The sequence below is a fragment of the Humulus lupulus genome, chromosome X (genome assembly GCF_963169125.1).
Source record: "Humulus lupulus chromosome X, drHumLupu1.1, whole genome shotgun sequence".
Lineage (NCBI taxonomy): Eukaryota > Viridiplantae > Streptophyta > Magnoliopsida > Rosales > Cannabaceae > Humulus > Humulus lupulus.
In genome coordinates, this window is record NC_084802.1 from 70,278,312 (window position 1) to 70,298,113 (window position 19,802).

General features: G+C 40.7%; 1 protein-coding gene and 2 non-coding genes across 3 annotated transcripts; 2 read left to right on the forward strand and 1 right to left on the reverse strand.

Moving 5' to 3' along the window:
* The first annotated feature begins 2,218 nt into the window (after window positions 1-2,218).
* On the forward strand, window positions 2,219-2,300 carry TRNAS-GCU (transfer RNA serine (anticodon GCU)). Its single transcript has one exon. It is a non-coding gene; the product is annotated as a tRNA-Ser (tRNA).
* A 15,785-nt stretch (window positions 2,301-18,085) lies between these two features.
* LOC133807710 (small nucleolar RNA R71) lies at window positions 18,086-18,192 on the reverse strand. Its single transcript, XR_009879609.1, has one exon. It is a non-coding gene; the product is annotated as a small nucleolar RNA R71 (small nucleolar RNA).
* A 540-nt stretch (window positions 18,193-18,732) lies between these two features.
* Window positions 18,733-19,449, forward strand: LOC133805939 (uncharacterized). The gene is made up of 2 exons (XM_062244085.1): window positions 18,733-19,021; window positions 19,082-19,449. The coding sequence occupies exons 1-2, from the start codon at window positions 18,733-18,735 to the stop codon at window positions 19,447-19,449; spliced, it is 657 nt and encodes a 218-aa protein (XP_062100069.1).
* The last annotated feature ends 353 nt before the right edge of the window (window positions 19,450-19,802 follow it).

Consider the following 19,802-nt stretch of genomic DNA (forward strand, 5'->3'; position numbering starts at 1 on the left):
AATATTATTTCCCCAAATATTATTTTATACAAAAATTGGTGTTCGGTTATCTCAAATATCTCTTTGATTTTCTCTCAGGCTCTAATTTAGAAAAGAACTACCCACTCTAATGTATGTAATTCAATGGTAGAGTATCCTCTACATAATTGATCCTTGTAGTCATTCGCGTGGCTGGGGAGGTCGATGACGAAGGCCGTATTGGGAAATCTGGTGAGGTAGTAGAAGCCATCACCTCGCCCCTTCTTTTTGGGGTCGGCTTTGAGATAAAAGAAATACATGATGTCGGTGGGGGTGGGAATCTCCCACTCGTGCTTCAAGAATAGATATTTCAGCCCCGCCAAAAGTCAATAAAAATTGGGGGGAAGCTGGAATGGTGCCAGTTTGACGTAGTTCAAAAAATCTACGAAGTACTACTCCAAAGGGAGAAAGGCACCCACCTTCAGATGCTTGTCACTCCAGGCCCCAAAGTCACCCTAAAGTGGAGTCCAACTTCGCTCTCCTTCCAACGGAGGTCAGGCAACAAGGCCCTCAGACCCCAATTCGATCTCGTGACTCAGCAAAATTTTATACACCTTGCCCTGAGTCTTTATCCAGGATTCGATAAGCTCAACCTCAAAGAAGGTGTTGGGGTCAACTACGATCTCCCTATCCACTACTGGGCCGAAATGGGGAATAGGGGTCTCAGATGCAATATGCTTACCCTTACTCTTGCTTTGAGAAGAAGAGCTCACGACTGACTTCTTCTGGTGGACCATAATTTAGCTCACCTAGTGACAAAGCGACCTGTTAGAGGCGATCTAAGATAAAACCTTGCTACGGCGATAAAGGTATGGCGACCCGATGGTTTGAATTCGATCTATTCGACCTAAGATAAACACGAGCTAAGATATCCCCTGACAACAACACGTGCGTTCATGCGCGTTCAGTAACCATGTGCTATAAACTCAGGTAATCCCCTGATACTTTGGGATCCGCGTGTCAGACCCAAAATTTCGTAAAACTAATCAAAAAATAAGAAGATTAAATTTAAACCGGGTATAGAAATACTTACAGATTGGATGTTCAGTCGAGGCAAGTGATTACAGCCACAAAGATAGTAGCCTGAAAGCTTCTGGAGAATGAGGGAATGTCGAAGGTTTTAAAGGTGTTTTGAGAAGGAAAAGGAAAAAATTTTAATGTAAAGGTGGTGAGGTTCAGGCATGTTTCTCCTATTTATACGTAAACTTCGGGAACCAATCTGGGCCACCCAATTAGGTCAGTTCGGGATCTAAGGGCCAAGATTAAATAACCCCTGCGTCGGCAAAAATTTGACAGGATAGTTGTCACATTACTCGAAACCCGAATAGGCCTATTACAGACTAACACGTGTTTCGCACTCGAGTAGTGGGTAGGCACGATTTCACATAACAGAAGCCTAAAAGCCCCTATTGTGCGTGTCAGAGGTGACGACATGCATGAGCAGGAGCTTGGGGGGAATATGTTGTACCCCAAAATAAATACGAACTGAATTACTCAGCATGGGGTACAGCTGGCAGACAAGCGTATGAAGAAAGTGTACGGATAGATCATCTAGCTAACTCTGGAGTTAGCAGCTCAAGTCAAACTTGACAGCTTATGAAAACCAGATAGTCTCCAGATCGCCTTCGTGAAACTGAGCTTGGCATGTGTCAGGATAGGTTAGTTCTAGGGCATTCAGCTCGAAGGAAGTGATCAGCTCGCGGAATCTTGGTCATGAGGCACAAGTAAGGATCCCAAAAGACTCGGAGATTTCATATACGCTCATTAATGCCCAGATTTTATTACACATTTATTACCCGAGATAACATATGTAAATTGCATAGGCAATCGTATCCCTATGTAAATGGGAGGTTATCTGAATTTATTATTTACCATATTTATGTACGCGGTTACCCGAAGCTGTCCAAGAAAACCCTCTATAAATACCACGGAAATGGATAGAAAAAAGGATCGATTCTTGATATACAGAAACTCTGCTAAAATTGTCAGAAACAATTTCACCCATAGCCCTAAAGAGATTAATAAGATTGTCTCGTGAACTAAGTGGATTTTAACTATTGAACCACGTAAAAGTGTGAGTGTTTGTGATATCTTTCATTTGTCTAATCACAGTTTAGTAAAAAAAAAGCCTAATATCTCTATTGTCGGATTTCTTGATTCATTGTTGGCGAAAAACCGTATCTACACATGGGTATAAATTGTCGCTTTGGCCGAGTGGTTAAGGCGTGTGCCTGCTAAGTACATGGGGTTTCCCTGCGAGAGTTCGAATCTCTCAGGTGACGTTTCTTTTCATTTCCCGCTCTTTCTTTGACTCGTCTTTTTGTTTCTTTCCTATTCTTGAAATTTGGAGTTGATTTCAATTTTAAGTGGTTGAAACATATACATTATTGTAGATATTGTACAAATAACACTCGGTTGATTGGAAGTAGTTCTGATCCCTTTAAATATATGCTGCATGTTGTTCTCGAATGATATTGATCAATCCCCTTTGAACACACACACACACATATATATATATATATAAAATAATATACTGATTTTTTTTATAGTGTCAAAATAGTTGCCAGTTGTGCTTCCATGCATTACTTAGGGTCTGATGATTCATGATTCAAAATTTATATATTCGAAAAAGGTGAATTAGAACATAGAATTTGAAAATAATACTAGAAAACAATAATAACATAATATCATCATTTTTCTATTTTGGTAGGACTCTCCTTGGAATGATGAATGAATGACAAGCAAAAATTTATATAGGTTGTCTTTAACTTATTTTCATTATTTTTACAATACCTTTAAATTTAATGGCATAATATTATAGATCTTTTTTTAATATTTTAAAATTATTTTTTGGTTTATTTTTAATAACTACTTAAAAAAAATTAAACTTTAAAATATTTAATAAATTAAAAAAAAAATTTGACTGACAAAGTTTGTCCATGCAACTTTTTAATAAAAGGAAAATTAAAAGAGATGTCAATATTATATTGGTTGTATACATTATGAGATTCATTAATCTAACAGAGAATCTTGATTTGTAATTATATGTCCTAAGTAGTTTTATCGGACCTACTGCCCAACAAAATCAACTATTTAATTAGTATTGTTGTCGAAAAATTTAGGTAGGTAAGTGTTACAAAAATAATTGCTTAGTGAGTTTTACCACAAATTTCTCTAATAATAAATCAGTTGTTTGTAATATTTTTTTAAAAAAGAAAAAAAAAAGTGACAAGTTGAATTTATAAACATATCAATTATCAAAAGGCTCCTTGTAGCTTTGATTTTACTGGGGTTGTATAAGATGAGACGGATGAGACATGAAGTCTATGGGGTCTCAAAAATAACACACTTAAACCACATATGTGTGCAATAGTACAGTTTACCAGCTTCTTCTACATCAAGGATGAACCACCAAAACAAATAGCAGTTAAGATGACAAAACTTATTTCGGTTACACTCAAGTGAAGGAGATGATTCAGTACAACTGACCAATGAAGATACATCCTCTACTTTACATACAACCTGTACTTTTTCTTTTTCTTTTTCAAATGCCTGACATGAAAATCAGAAACACAACCAATGAGAGATTGTACAACACTTCTTATATGGTGTTTGTTCTTGAAGTGATGAACGATTGTTGTTGGCCTTCTACAGCTCGACCTTCATCCAGGTTAAGAGACGCATGGTTTTCTGACTTTCCTCTGTCCAAGATGTGTGTATTTTGTCGATTTCATCGTTTTGATCTGTCTGTGTAGTTGGGTACATTACTCTCTACTTTTTTAATCTTATCTGGACTTTCAAACAATTGGACTTCAATCACCGGGTTCTGAAAAAATTCGGGACTACCTAAGTCTATACCTTTTTCAGGGTTTGGGTTGCCTTGGACATCAGATCCTTGACCTTTCTCTTGGTTATTGTAGGGCATTTCTCTACCCGTCTCCAGATTTTGACAGTCTGTGATGAACCTCGGCCTTTGTCCATATATTGGAGTTCCTTCAAAAAGTTTAATCAGGTTGTCAACTTTGATAGTGCAAAAGTTGTCAAATTCACTCCCTGTTTTGGAGGTGAACAAGTGTTAAAAAAGAAAAAGAAAGAAACATTGTCTAGTTCTTTCTCGTGCAGCCTTTGGAGTGATGTAAGAAGCTAACCATAGCAAGCATATTTTTGCCAATGCAAGAAGAAAGAAGAAAATGCAATTATATATATATATATATATATATATATTATGGAGCAAAGATCAGTGAATCTAGAATTAAAGCCAACTAGATAACATACAACAAACCTACCTCACCCTTTGTACCAATCCTCTTTGAGTTAGGTTGTGCATAACGTCTGGCTGCGACTAGCTCTGTAGGAGATGGATCTGCTAACACCCGAACATATCGATAGTTTGTACTAGATGTTTTTCCCTGCTGCTGGTTTTGTTGTGCATGTTTATTTGTTAAGGATGAAGAATCAAGCATCCTCTCATTCTCATTTTATGTGGCACCTAAATGAGCATCCTGTTCCACCATAACACTGAAGTTACCTCAATGAAGATATAGAAAATAGTATGTTATAGTTCAATAGTTTCTTTTAACAAATTGTACAAACAATAACTTTCATCAGTTAAATTTCAAACCAAACTGGATCAACTCCAACCCAGTTGTATGTAGGTATTTTCAAAGTTACATTTACTCTTGCCACATCCACTTTTTAAACATGCACATGACTCGCCTGATTCTCCAACATATCTTCTCTAATATCCATCTTTAGTTTTTAACTTCCATAAATGCACCAAACAACTCAACCTTGTGTCAAATAGTCAACTCTGACTTAATTACCCTTTTATTTTTTTCATGTTTCGGATGATGATAAGTTATAACTAAAATCTTCGCAAATATTTACTAGATACTCATTCATGACACAGCCACGTATGGCTATTGACGAAGGCCGGTTCAAGATCATCAAAATATCACAATCCACCATCAAATGAATTCGTTTGCTGGATTGAAGTATAAAAAGAATAAAACTTCATTAGTTTATCTATTGAACTGTCATCTTAAATATGAATCTGTGGATTCTGCGGTTAAAACTTTCCATATAGAATAATCAGTTAAGCTTGCTGACTCCAAAGTAATGCTTTGATCAAAGCATAATAATTCCTTGGCCACAATAAATCATCTATCCTCAATCTAATAATTCCAACCAAAAACATTGTTCCATAGATACTGATACTAGAAAAAACTGCATCAAGAACGTAATGGTTACACCCAAGACACTAAAATGGCACTGATAATTACCAATGATAAAGAAATAGTCAATGTTGTGAAAGAAAAATAATAGTAATAAAGCAAGTGTTATCAATCAAAATTTTGTTTAAAAAAATGTCTCAAAGCAGAATTACCTTATTTCTTGACCTTCCAAAATTTTAAGGGGCTACGACTTCAGTATTTTTTTTTTCCCTTCTTGTATCCATTGTTAGTTAACAAAAATTTAACTAAGAACCAGATAAAAAAGGTTCCAAATTCAAATCCAAGCATGTATTTTATGTTGGAATCATAGATAGAGTTGATGCAAAGAGATTTGAATCCCAACTAGGAGGGAAAAACATGCAATTTGGTTTGAAAATCTTGACTTTTTTTAGTCAGATTGCAAACGTTTGGAATAGATCCATGGTGTAGCTCACGTTGTTGATTAAGCTGCATTCCAAGATCATCAAGTTTCTGCGTTAAATTGACAACATCTGCCTCTGATTTGGCTATTTCTTCAAGCTCTGATTTTGTCTTTAGCGAATTTTCAGGTTACATTTTTGGTGCATGACCAGAAAATTCATGGTATATAATGCCCATTAAAGAAAAAGACTAACCTTTTAAGTCCTGCCTCAAGAGCCAGTCTTAGATCTCTCCCCTTTTGCAATTATTCATGTATTCTTGCTACCTACAAGTACGTTAAATTCTCACTGAAAAATCAATATTAACACTTCTCAAAGACAAGAATTAATGTCTTTATATCCATCATAAACTGGCAAGCTGATTTTTTTAGCGCAGGAAATAATTTTTGTAATTTAGTTAATTGACAGCTGTAAATTCATATGCATTTCCAAATTTCTAGTCAAACTTATTTCATTATATGAAAATTTTATTTAACATGGTAACCAGAAGGCATCGATTATTCTTAACAGGTTGGAAAAGAATTAAAAAATATATTCTCTGTAACGTCCCAAATTTGCTAATAAGGCTTAGTGCATAAATTAGTGTGTCGGAAGGGCATAAATCGATTAATATGTGAATTTAATTGAATATATGTGTGATTATGTGGCATATATGAATTATATTGTGATATGAACACTTGTGCATGTTTATGTGTATTAAATATGCATGTGGACCCGTTTTCGTTAATAAGGACATTTTTGTAGTTTTGACCCATTGATGGTATAATTGTTATTATGTGTGTTATGTGAATGGGTTAGGGGCATTAGGGTCTTTTCCCTAGCCTTGGTTGGACTTAGTTAGGACTAGAAGCTTTCAAAAAGACCAAAAAGGAAACACTCAGCACCCATCATCTCTCATTCCCTCTCTCTCTCCTTTCTCTCTCTTTCTCTTGAAGTATTGGAAAGCTTTTGAATTTTGAGGAGAATTGGCCAGGGAATCTAAGGAGCTAAAGCTAGGATTGGGATTAAGTGGCAGCTTGAGGTCGTAATCTCAGTTAAGGTAAGATATGTGCTCTGGTCTTTGAGGGGATTTCGTTATAGTTTAAGTTATTGGCTGAGGTTTAAACTCTAGCTTTGGTTTTTGAATTTTGGTAAGGATGTTGTTTAGTTTTTGGGGTAATTGTGTTGCTTGTGTTGTGAGAGTCATAGACTCAATTGGGACTTTGGTATAACTTTGGATTGGGTTTGGAGAGATTTTGGCTCGAGAAAAACGCAGGAAAACCCAAAAAATATGGGTTCGCGGGGTCGCGCTGCGGCGCTGTTCTTGGAGCATCGCGGCCCGCATGAACTCAGGGGCTACACGTGGTTCTCTGAACCGCCTTAGCACCGCGGCACGTGCCTAGGAAAGTAAGGGAATTTACTCTCTGACTTGTAGAAGGTCGCAACGCTTGTGTGGGGCGTCTCGGCTCAAATTGAGGATTTTGGCCAAATGGGATTTTTAAGCACGGGAACTCAAACCTAAAGGCTCGGGAAGGATTCTACTACCCGATTTAGTAGAATTTGATATCTCAGAGGCTAGGAATTAACCCTAAAGCTTTTAAATAGTCTAGTGTTTGATGGTTGTCCATTATTGTGTTGTGACTAAGTTATACCTTTAGGGCTCGGGAGTAAAGATCACGCTCGGGATCGCCATACGCTATCTACTCGAGACTCGAGGTAAGAAAACTACACCCTGGTTGTGATTAGGGCTCGGGACCCTGTTAATGAATATGACTATGAATATGCTTATGATTACTTGATTAGGCATGCTTGTGTATGGTGTATCTGATTGTGTGTTAGGCAAATTGTATGTTTGATTATACATGATCTGAAAGCTCGACCTAAGAGAGCTGGGGTCGAAGATAAGCGTGTGGAATGCAAGCCATTTGGCTAGGGCAACCTGGGAGTGCAATATGCACTTTTTTGGCCCAAACGTCACCTAAATAATTAGAAATGCAGTCTGCACTTGTCTAACCCATTTGTTGTTTAAGTTGGACTATGTGTTTGTTTGAGCAAGGTTGTTGCTGCTAAGCTTGTTATTTAAATTATGTTTCTTATTTGAATATATTGATTTAAGTTTTCTTGATGAGCCTTGGCTCACTGGTGCTATGTGGTATAGGTAAGAAAAAGGGGAAGTTGGACCAGCCATGAGTTGGAGAGCTTTAGGGGTGGCGTGTACATTTGTAGCTGCTCGACCGCCACGGCCGAGAATTCAAGAGGGACTAGAGTCAAATCCTAGTTTTGCCGCTTAGGCCAGCTTATGTTGTAATTACCTTTGGAGTTGTAAATGCCTTGTAAATATTTATTTTGGGATCCCATGTACAGACTTAACCTTTTAAATGAAAGTAACCGTTCCTATGATCAAAACTTTTAAACCCAAATCCATTAATTACTCTTAGTTACACGTTTATATCCAAATGACTTGATTAGCAAGTTCGGCACTATTTAAAATACACAGCGTAATGGTCTTGGTTATCCAGGGCAATACAACATGGTATCAGAGCGGTCTAGGTTTAAAGGTTCCTGAAGACTGGCTGGGCATGTACACTCGCCGCGAAAGACAAGCTCAACTCAAGGTTTGGTAACTATTTATGTGGTTATGTGTTTAACTGCTTAAATAAAATATAAATGCCTTATATGCATGTCTTATAAGGGAGCATGAGATATACTGATAGGGCATGGCCATTGACTGTTATGTGTACATGAAAAGGCATGCTTATTAGCACTGCTATTGTATGTTAGTGTTATTGGAATGCTTGTTAGCATTGTGGTTGCATGTATTTTCTTAATCGTTGATGTTGGACCGTGGGGTGACTTCTAAAAACATGTTATCATTGTGTGATCAGCTGAGTCGTTAATTGTAGATATACTTGGAGAGTTATGCATCCAAGGTGATCAATTCGACTAGCCAGCACTGAGATCGAGGCTAGAGATGATAACCAGGGTCAGAACCCTCCGTCATTCCCTGCGAACTAGCAGCAGATGCTTGCTGATATGCAAGCTAGACTTCAAAGTGAAGAGGAAGAGATCCGTTTATTAAGACAATAGGTTCCGCCAGGGAACGCTACACCAGACATGCCACCTGCAGTGGTACCAGCCGTACAACAGCCTGAGGTTGAAAACATGTGGGAACCGCTGTATGAAAGATTTAGGAAGCAACATCCTCCAACCTTTGAAGGAGGACCAGATCCGCTCAAGGCTAAGCAGTGGATGAACCTGACTACCTCCATCCTGGATTTTATGAGGGTGGTAGGTAATGACAGAGTGGCTTTTGCCACCTTTATGTTCCGGGATGATGCCCGTATTTGGTGGAAATTCACATTAGGTCGAGTTTTCTATTTCTTAATCCGAATAGTTAATACTTTTGTATGCCTATCATTTTAGTGAGAATAATTTCAGTGGTAATTGCATTAAAGAATAATAGAGTGGATAGTAGGGAAGATTAGAATTCCCAATTGTTCTCGTTCGTGAATTTCATTCTTATGTTCTTGTTGTTAATTTATTTGTGCACTTTACATTATTTATGCTTTCTTGATTTTAAATTTTACAAATCCAATTTTCATTAGCAAGATAGAAATCAAGAATTAATTAATTGTCAATTGATAAATCAGTCTTCGTGGGACGATATTTGGTCTTACCAAGATTTATTACAAATTTTGATTACATATACTTGCGTAGCATAAAATCCGCACAAGATTTTGGCACCGTTTCCAGAGACTAAAAAATTTATCAATATCAAAATAATTAATTTTATTTCTAATTTGGTTGTTCTGTAAAAAGTTTATAACTTGGTTTGCTTGCATTTGTTTATCTCTATTTCAGGTAATTTTGTTATATATGTAGAAGGAAGGGAGCAAACAGTGTTGTTCCTATTAATCCTAATATTGAGAAGACGTGCAGGCAGAATCGTAGAAACAAGAGGGTTGAGAACTCCGTTGTTGCCATGGCTGATAACACTAATAATGACGATGTGGTGAATAATGGTAATGAAAGAGTGCAGCCAGTGCCACCAGCAGCGCCAACTCAGGCACAAGCTCAGAATCTCGTTGCTCGTAGTTTGAGGGATTATGTACTCCCTACTGTTACAAGGGTGCAGACATGTATCAGACCACCGACTATTACTGCCAATAATTTTGAGATTAATATGGTGATCCTCCAAATGGTTCAAGGTACAGTACAGTTTGGTGTGTTACCCTCTGAAGATCCATACATGCACATAGCTCATTTTCTGGAGTTGCGTGCCACTTTCAAGATGAATGGGGTGAATGACGATGCTATAAGGTTGAGGATATTCCCATTCTCACTGAGGGATAGGGCCAAGAGTTAGTTAAACTCTCTGCAGACCAACTCTGTAACGCCCTGGTTACCCCAGAACAATTACGGTGAACAGTGAACCAGAAATTTGACTCGCTACCCGAGTCCTTTGGTTAAAAAAACGTGATCTAAGTGTTATTAACAGGCTAAGGTGAAAAACCAGTAAAAAGGAAAGGGTACATTCCATTAAGTAAATAAACTGCTCATGAGCTATTCAAAACGTTTACAAGTTGTTTACAATACAAAATGGTCGCTATTGTTTCAAATTTACAATCCCCGTCGACCTAAGCGGCAAAAATAGGGTAAACCCCTAGTTCCTCTGAGAACTCCCTGACCGTGGTGGTCAAGCGGCCAAATATGTACACAACACCTCCTCAGCTCCCCACTCAAGGTTGGGTGAGCTTCTCTTTCCCTTTACCTGCACCACATAGCACCCATGAGCCAAGGCCCAGCAAGAAAACACAATAAGGCATGATATAATGTCAACAATGATCATAATAACCATTCAGGACTACCAGTCCATAACAGATAGGTGACAGTAGCAAAAGTCACAAAAGTGGGTACAGCTCCCTTTAGCCATGTGGCGATAGGGTCACCAGGGCTTAACTGATAAGTGATTCTCTCATAAGTGTGATCAGGATAGGTGCATGGTGATTGGTCACCAACATAACCTTCCTCCCGACTCTAGAGTCGTAACTATGGACAGCGTCCCCTAGCCATGTGACAAACAGTCACCGAGGCCATATGCCCTGGCTATGAACATCTGGTCTTAGACCAGGCAAGTGCTTATAAGTTCATCGACCTTAGGGTCGGCCCAGCATTAATGCCATAGAGTCATTCAATGCGTGTTCATCGACTTTAGGGTCGGTCCCTGACTAGTCAGTGCCATAAACAAGTAATCAGCATTCACTAGCATTTAATATGCAATCCATGTCCACATATACCAACCAAAATGATTCAATAGCAAACCATGCATGTCATATACATATACAGGGTGCAACTGTATCCATACACTGTTTTCTTACCTCAGGTTCGAGCGATAAATACAACAAGGACGACCCCTGAGAACGATCGATCTTTTAGTTCCTTAGCGGTTACCTAGTCACAACCAATGATAACCTCCGTTAATAGGAATCCACATAAATAGGGTCTTAACCTAAGCACCACTCTCGGGACCTCGAAACATGCCCACACGGTGAGTAGATTCGATCCCGGACCTTAAGGATTAAAACCCCAAGTGAAAAACCCTTAAAAACACTCAAAACGGGACTTAGAAGGAACAAGGTAGCGATACAGCGCTCAACCCCTAGTGCCCTAGCGCTATACTCAGAACCACCCATATGCTAAAAAGCCTCCTGAGGAGCGCTGTAGCGCCCTAAGGTGGGCGCTATAGCGCTACCTCCAAACCCAAACTCCCCTGAACCAACCTTCTTCAACTCCTTCGATTCTAACTAGATTTCCAAGCTTCCAAATCCTATTCTTGATGCCAAATGAACCCAAAAACCATCCTAACACACCCCAAACATCACAAGCATGGGAACCCTAGCCAAAACTCCCAACAAAACCAAGAATTCACCCCATAAATCTCAGCTGCAAAACAGAACCAGAACAAGGCAAACAAGAGAAATCCATGGTTAAAAACTTACCCAAAGCTCAGCTTATGATGCTCTTCAATGATGGAACACACTCCCAAACTCCCAAGGCTTGCTTCCTAAGCTTAAATCCTCAAAATTGGTTCAAAAACCACAAAGAAAGGTGAAGAGAAGAAGGTACGGGAGAACTCTTAGGCATACTCTGTTTTTCCACTATCTTCTTCAGCTTTCAAAGGATATATCTATCCTAGGGGTGAAATGTCCATTTTACCCCTAGGTCAATTAATAGTTCCTAAAGTCTCCCAAGGGCATATTTGGTACTTTCCTCCTATCTCATTAACCATAATTAACGCTCTCCAATTCCCGCTATTCTCAATAATCTCAAACACCAATAATTCACAACTTGTTACCCTGTAACACCCGGTAATGCTCTAATCATTAAAATCACCCCGGGACTCAACCCAAGCCCCGACACTTAAACCTGTTGTGACTAAACCGCTAATCAATATTCTAAGATCGTCTCATGCCGAATAGCTCGAACAAACCCACATTATAATGTGGTCTCAACACATATCATCGACATGCATACAATTATACAATTATACTCTCAACGAGCAAAATGACCATCACACTCCTGTAATTAAAATGTGGACCCATATGCATGCATTTAACATCATATTATAATATAATTCTCATGAACATACATAAGCACATTTAATGGCATAATTAAACAGTTATGGCCCTCCCGGCCTACTAATCCAGCCATTAAACCATATTAGGGAATCTGGGGCATTACAACTATCCCCTCCTTACAAAAATTTCGTCCTCGAAATTTACCTGAACAGCTCGGGATACTGACTCCGCATATCTGACTCCAGCTCCCAGGTCGCTTCCTCGACCTTGATGTTCCTCCACAATACCTTAACCAAAGGTATTGTCTTGTTCCTGAGGACTTTATCTTTCTTGTCAAGTATCTGAACAGGCTACTCCTCAAAGGAGAGATCTGGCTCAAGCTCCAGATCTTCGTAACTCAAAACATGACTCTCATCAGATACATACCTCCAAAGAGCGGATACATGGAACACATTATGCACGGTCGACAATGCCGGAGGCAAAGCTAGCCTGTAAGCCACTTGACCTATCCTCTCCAGGATCTCAAATGGACCTACAAACCTAGGACTCAGCTTGCCTTTCTTCCCAAACCTTCTCACCCCTTTCCACGGTGAGACTCTAAGGAAGACATAGTCTCCTACCTGGAACTCCACGTTCCTGCGTTTGGGATCTGCATAGCTCTTCTGTCTACTCTGAGAAGTAAGCATTCAAGCTCTAATCTTGTCAATAGCCTCACTGGTCCTCTGAACTGCTTTAGGACCTAAGTATCTCCTTTCACCTGTCTCATCCCAATGAATGGGAGATATGCATTTCCTACCATACAGCATCTCATAAGGTGCAACTCCAATGGTAGACTGATAACTGTTATTATAGGAGAACTCTATCAGAGGCAGATACTTACTCCATGACCCACCAAAGTCCAGCACACATGCCCGCAGCATGTCCTCTAATATCTGAATCGTCCTCTCAGATTGCCCATCTGTCTGAGGATGATAAGCTGTACTGAACTTCAATTGTGTACCCATGGCCTGCTGTAAACTCTTCCAGAACTTGGAAGTAAAAGTAGGGTCCCGATCTGACACGATCGACCTAGGAGCTCCATGGAGGCTCACGATCTCTCTCACATAGAGATCTGCATACTGGTCAACGGTATAAGTAGTCCTCACCGGCAAGAAGTGAGCTGACTTGGTGTAGCGATCCACTATCACCCAAATGGAATCATGCTGACCAACAGTCCTGGGTAAGCCCACCACAAAGTCCATTGTGATGTCTTCCCACTTCCACTCTGGAATATCCAGAGGCTGCAATAACCCTGCTGGCCTCTGATGTTCAGCCTTAACCTGTTGACATGTCAAGCACTTAGCCACGTACTCTACCACATCTCTCTTCATCCCCGGCCACCAGTACAATGATCTTACATCCTGATACATCTCCGTGGTGCCTGGATGCAAAGAGTAAGGTGTAGTATAAGATTCATCCAGAATCTCCCGTCTCAATGCAGTGTCTAATGGAACGCATATCCGTCCCTTGTATCTCAACAACCCCAAATCAGACATTGTGTAGTCCCTAGATGTTCCAGCCAAAACATCCTCTCTAATCTTGATCAGCTATGGATCACTCAACTGACCCTCCTTGATTCTCTCCAATAGCGTAGACTGTAGCGTAATATTGGCCAACTGGCCCACCAGCAACTCTATACCAGCTCTGGTCATGTCATCAGCTAGCTCTCTGGCTATCAGCCTAATACCATGAATCTGTCCCGGACCCTTCCGGCTTAAAGCATCAGCTACCACGTTGGCTTTCTCTGGGTGATACAGAATCTCACAATCATAATCTTTTACTAACTCTAGCCAACGCCTTTGCCTCATGTTCAAGTCTTTCTGGGTGAAGAAGTATTTCAGGCTCTTGTGGTCTGTATAAATCTCGCACTTCTCTCCATAGAGATAATGCCTCCATATCTTTAAAGCAAAAACCACCGCTGCTAATTCCAAGTCATGAGTAGGATACCTATTCTCGTACTCCTTCAGCTGACAAGAAGCATAAGCTATAACCTTCTCTGATTGCATCAAAACACAGCCCAAACCCTGATGAGAAGCATCGCAATAAATCACAAACTTCTCCTGGTCTGTCGGAAGACTCAGAATCGGAGCTGTAATACCTCTGCTTCAATTCCTGGAAGCTGTTCTCACATTTATCTGACCACACAAACTTCTGACTCTTGTGTGTCAGCTCAGTCAACGAAATAGCAATCTTTGAGAACCCTTCCACGAAACGTCTGTAATACCCTGCCAATCCAAGGAAACTTCTAACCTCAGAAGCATTCTTTGGCCTTGGCCAATCTCTAACCGCTTCAATCTTTGCTGGATCTACTTTAATCCCCTCCTTACTGACAATGTGCCCAAGGAAGGATACCTGAGACAACCAGAACTCACACTTCTTGAACTTTGCAAACAATCTGTGTTCTCTCAATCTCTGTAGAACCAACCTCAGATGTTGCTCATGCTCTGACTCTGTCTAAGAATATACCATAATATCATCGATGAAGACGATCACAAACTGGTCTAAATAATCCTTGAACACTCTGTTCATCATATCCATAAAAGCAGCAGGGGCATTAGTCAATCCAAATGACATAACTAGAAACTCATAATGCCCATACCTGGTACGAAAAGCGGTCTTCGGTATGTCTCCCTCCTTGACCCTCAACTGATGATAACCAGAACGAAGGTCGATCTTAGAGAATACCGTCTTTCCCTACAATTGATCAAACAAATCATCTATCCTTGGCAAAGGATACCGGTTCTTAATTGTCAACTTATTCAGTTCTCTGTAATCTATACACATCCTCAGAGAACCATCCTTCTTCTTTACAAACAGAACTGGCGCACCCCAAGGTGAGAAACTAGGTCTAATAAAACCCAAATCTAACAGCTCTTGCAACTGTACCTTTAATTCTTTCAACTCGGCTGGGGCCATTCTGTATGGTGCTCTAGACACTGGCTCCGTCCCTGGTGCCAGTTCTATAACTAACTCAATCTCTCTGTGTGGTGGCAACCCTGGCAAATCTTCTGGAAACACATCCAGAAACTCACACACAAGTCTAGTATCCTCTGGTCTCACTGGCACGACCTGAGTGGTATCAACCACACTGGCTAAGAATCCAATGCAACCTCCTTGCAAAAAATCCCTAGCCCTCAATGCAGAAATAATAGGAATACGGGGTCCATGCACAGCACCAACAAACACAAAAGGATCCTCACCCTTAGGCTCAAAGGTGCCCATCTTCCTTCTGCAGTCAATGGTTACCCCATACTTTGCCAACCAATCCACACCCAGTATCATATCGAAGTCAGTCATAACCAACTCTATAAGATCCACTGACAACTCTCTGCCCTCCACTATCACTGGCAAAGATCTGACCCATCTCCTGGATACCATTAACTCCCCAGTGGGTAACAAAGTACCAAACCCCACAGCATAGAAATCACAAGGTCTACACAACCTATCAATAATACTACTAGCAACAAAGGAATGTGTAGCACCGGAGTCAATCAATACATTATAAGCGGTTCCAGCACTAAGAAGTTGACCTGTAACAACTGAGGGGGAAGCCTCAGCTTCTGCTTGAGTCAATGCAAACACTCGAGCTGGGGCCGAGCTGTCTGCCTTCCTGGGTTCTTCCTTTCTTGCCTTGGGGCAATCCTTTTTGAGATGACCCACCGCTCCACAAGAGAAGCAGGTCCTAGCCCTACACTCTCCCAAGTGATGCCTCTTGCATCTAGGACACTCGGGATAAGACCTCCAGGCTTCATTACCACCTGGACGACCCACAGAAATACCACGGGGCCGTCTGTCAGGACCTGGAACTAGGAAGGTGTCAGGAACCTTCCTCTTCTAATCACTGGGGCCTACACCCCTACCAGAACCCACAAATGGAGGACCTGGCCTCCTGAAATCCCTTCTGGCTGCATTATCACGCCAGATCTTAGTCTCTACACTCTCAGCTGTGAGTGCCTTCTCCACCACCTGTGCATAAGTAGTAACTCCTGCCACAGTGGTGATGCGTACATCTCGGGCTAACCTGGGCTGTAGCCCCTGTAGGAAACGCTCTCTCCTGGTCCCATCAGTGGGCACCAACTCCTTGGCAAACTTTTCCAAATGGTCAAACTTTAAGGCATACTCAGTTACTGATAAACTTCCCTGAAGTAGCCTCATAAATTCATCAGCCTTCGTCGCTCTAATAGCGTCATTATAATACTTTTCATTAAACAAGGTCTGAAACTCCTCCCAGCTCAGGAGATTAACATTCTTGGTCTGACCAATCACTTCCCACCAAATCCGGGCATCTTCCCGAAACATATAGGTAGCACAGGCCACCCTCTCACTACCAACTTCCCTCATAAAGTCAAGAATAGTGGTAATCATGCTCATCCATTGTTCAGCCTTGGTAGGATCTACACTGCCTTCACACACAGGAGGTTGTTGCTTCCTGAACCGCTCATAAAGAGGTTCCAATCTGTTTCCAACCTCAGGCAATTGCCCAGTAATTGGCACCGACACAGAAGGTGCCTCTGCAACACTAGCCACTACAGGCACTTGCTGTTGTCTTAGGAGATGAAGCTCCTCTCCCTGTTTTAACACTGTAGCCTGCAGTTCCTCAAACAACTGTTGCCAGTTTGCAGGTGCTGGCTGTGGAATCTGGGATTGGTAATTCTCTTGACCCTGACTGTTATTATTCTAGCCTGGATCACTCTGGCCAGCTGACATGTCTGTCTGCCCTGGGTTCATTCTATCACTGATACCTTACTGAAACAATAATCAATATGGCCAGTCAGGTAGTAATAACTAAACCTCTTGCCGCCTCACGGTCCAAGAACAAACAGACAATAATCACATTCCACAGTCATTCAGTATTCACAAACAGATACATGTTTATGGCATTCAGCACTCAACATGTATCACATAAGAACTCATAAACAACCATACTAATAAGCAGGTTCCAGCAATCTCAGTACTAATTAGCACACATTTGCTGAGATATAATATTTCAGGGCACAGGTTCAACATGGTATCTCATGCACACAGGTAAAGCATATATATCACATTTAAACAATTATACAAGTAACCACATAGATAGTTACCAAACCATGAGTCGAGCTTGACTTCAGTGATGTGTGTACACACCCAGCCAGTCTATAGGAACCTTAACCTTGGCATTGCTCTGATACCAAGTTGTAATGCCCTGGTTACCCCAGAACAGTTACGGTGAACAGTGAACCGGAAATTTGACTCGCTACCCGAGTCCTTTGGTTAAAAAAAACGTGATCTAAGTGTTATTAACAGGCTAAGGTGAAAAACCAGTAAAAAGGAAAGGGTACATTCCATTAAGTAAATATACTGCTCATGAGCTATTCAAAACATTCACAAGTTGTTTACAATACAAAATGGTCGCTATTGTTTCAAATTTACAATCCCCGTCGACCTAAGCGGCAAAAATAGGGTAAACCCCTAGTTCCTTTGAGAACTCCCTGACCGTGGTGGTCAAGCGGCCAAATATGTACACAACACCTCCTCAGCTCCCCACTCAAGGTTGGGTGAGCTTCTCTTTCCCTTTACCTGCACCACATAGCACCCATGAGCCAAGGCCCAGCAAGAAAACACAATAAGGCATGATATAATGTCAACAATGATCATAATAACCATTCAGGACTACCAGTCCATAACAGATAGGTGACAGTAGCAAAAGTCACAAAAGTGGGTACAGCTCCCTTTAGCCATGTGGCGATGGGGTAACCAGGGCGTTACAAACTCAATTACTAGTTGGCAAGATTTGGCCCAGAAGTTTCTTGCTAAGTTATTTCCCCTTTCGAAGGCTGCTAAATTAAGGGGTGAAATAAATAATTTTTATCAGATTGATGGGGAATCTCTTTACGATGCATGGGAGAGATTCAAGGAGCTGCAGAGAAAATGTCCCCACCATGGGATTGAGAGGTGGATGTTAGTCCACAATTTTTACAATGGGCTATATGGTATTACGCGTACGATTATCGATGTCGCAGCTGGTGGGGCATTTATGAGCAAGAGTGATACTGAAGCATATGAGTTTCCAAAGGATATGGCGATGAATAATCACCAGTGGTCTGATGAAAAAACCACTAGTAACAAAAAAGCAGATGTGGTTCATGAGCTTGATGCTATCACTGCTTTGACTACGTAGGTAGCTTCTTTAACTAAGCAGTTGCAGCAAACCATGGTGTCAGTCAATGCTATTTAGATGCACACTGGATGTGAAATTTGTGGGGGTCCTCATCCTTTTGCTCAGTGCTCAACAATTGATCCTTGGAATAGTGTTCCTATGGAGCACCTCAGGTTCAAGCAGTGGGGAATTTTCAGAGGCCTTACAATAACCCATTCTCCAACACTTATAATGCTGGGTGGAGAAATCATCCTAACTTTTCTTGGAGAAATAATCAGGGGCAACAACCACAATTTCAGGGTTAGTATCAGTAGAATGTGCCTCAGAACATGCAGCAACAACAATCTATGCCTCAAGCGTCATCTTCTCAACAATTCAGACCACCAGTGCCTCAAGAAAAGCCAAATGAGTTGCAAGCTACATTGTTGACTCTGAAAAATACCCAGACTCAGTTTATGAAAGAGACTAGATCTTCCATCAGGAATCTGGAGACACATACGGGTCAATTGGCTAGCATGTTGAATAATAGGCCTCAGGGGAACTTGCCTAGCAATACTGTGGCTAATCCTAAGGAACAGTGTCAAGCGATAACTTTAAGAAGTGGGAAAGAATATGAGGGTCATTCACCTAAAGGGACTCAAGAAAAGAAGAAATAATATGGGGATAGTTCTGATATAGTCGAGCCACAAGCTGAGCAAAAGGTTACTGAAGACCTAGCATCCCATGAGAAGACTCAATTGGTTAGCAATGATCCCGATGTCAGAATTTCATATCCACAAAGACTCCAGAAGACGACTCTTGATAAACAGTTCTCCAAGTTTCTTGATGTATTTAAAAAGCTACACATTAACATTCCATTTGGCGAAGCTTTGGAACAGATGCCCAATTACGTCAAATTCATGAAAGAAATTTTGTCTAAGAAATGGAGAATGGAAGATTATGAAACAGTGGCACTCACTGAGGAGTGCAGGGCAATACTACAAAGGAAGCTTCCTCAAAAGCTCCAAGATCCAGGGATAATCTACCCAATTTCTGATAGTGAGTAGATTCTTAAATGGTTAGATGTCGGGGTAATCTACCCAATTTCTGATAGTGCATGGGTGAGCCCAGTGCAGGTAGTGTCCAAGAAAGGCGGGATGATTGTGGTAAAGAATGAAGAGAATGAGTTGATTCCATCAAGAACAATGACGGGATGGAGGATTTGCGTTGATTACCGCAAATTGAATAAAGCAACAAGGAAAGACCATTTTCCCTTGCCTTTCCTGGATCAAATGCTTGACAGACTAGCGGGCCATAGCTACTACTGCTTTTTGGATGGCTATTATAGGTACCATCAAATCGCCATTGCACTAGAAGACCAAGAGAATACCACCTTCACTTGTCTTTATGGTACTTTTGC

Excerpts from the sequence above, each read along its gene's own strand:
- LOC133805939 (XM_062244085.1), top strand. The coding sequence starts at position 18,733 with ATGCAGCAACAACAATCTATGCCTCAAGCGTCATCTTCTCAACAATTC. Across the intron at positions 19,022-19,081 it reads AAGTGGGAAAGAATATGAGG|TCGAGCCACAAGCTGAGCAA; the intron begins GTCATTCACCTA and ends GTTCTGATATAG.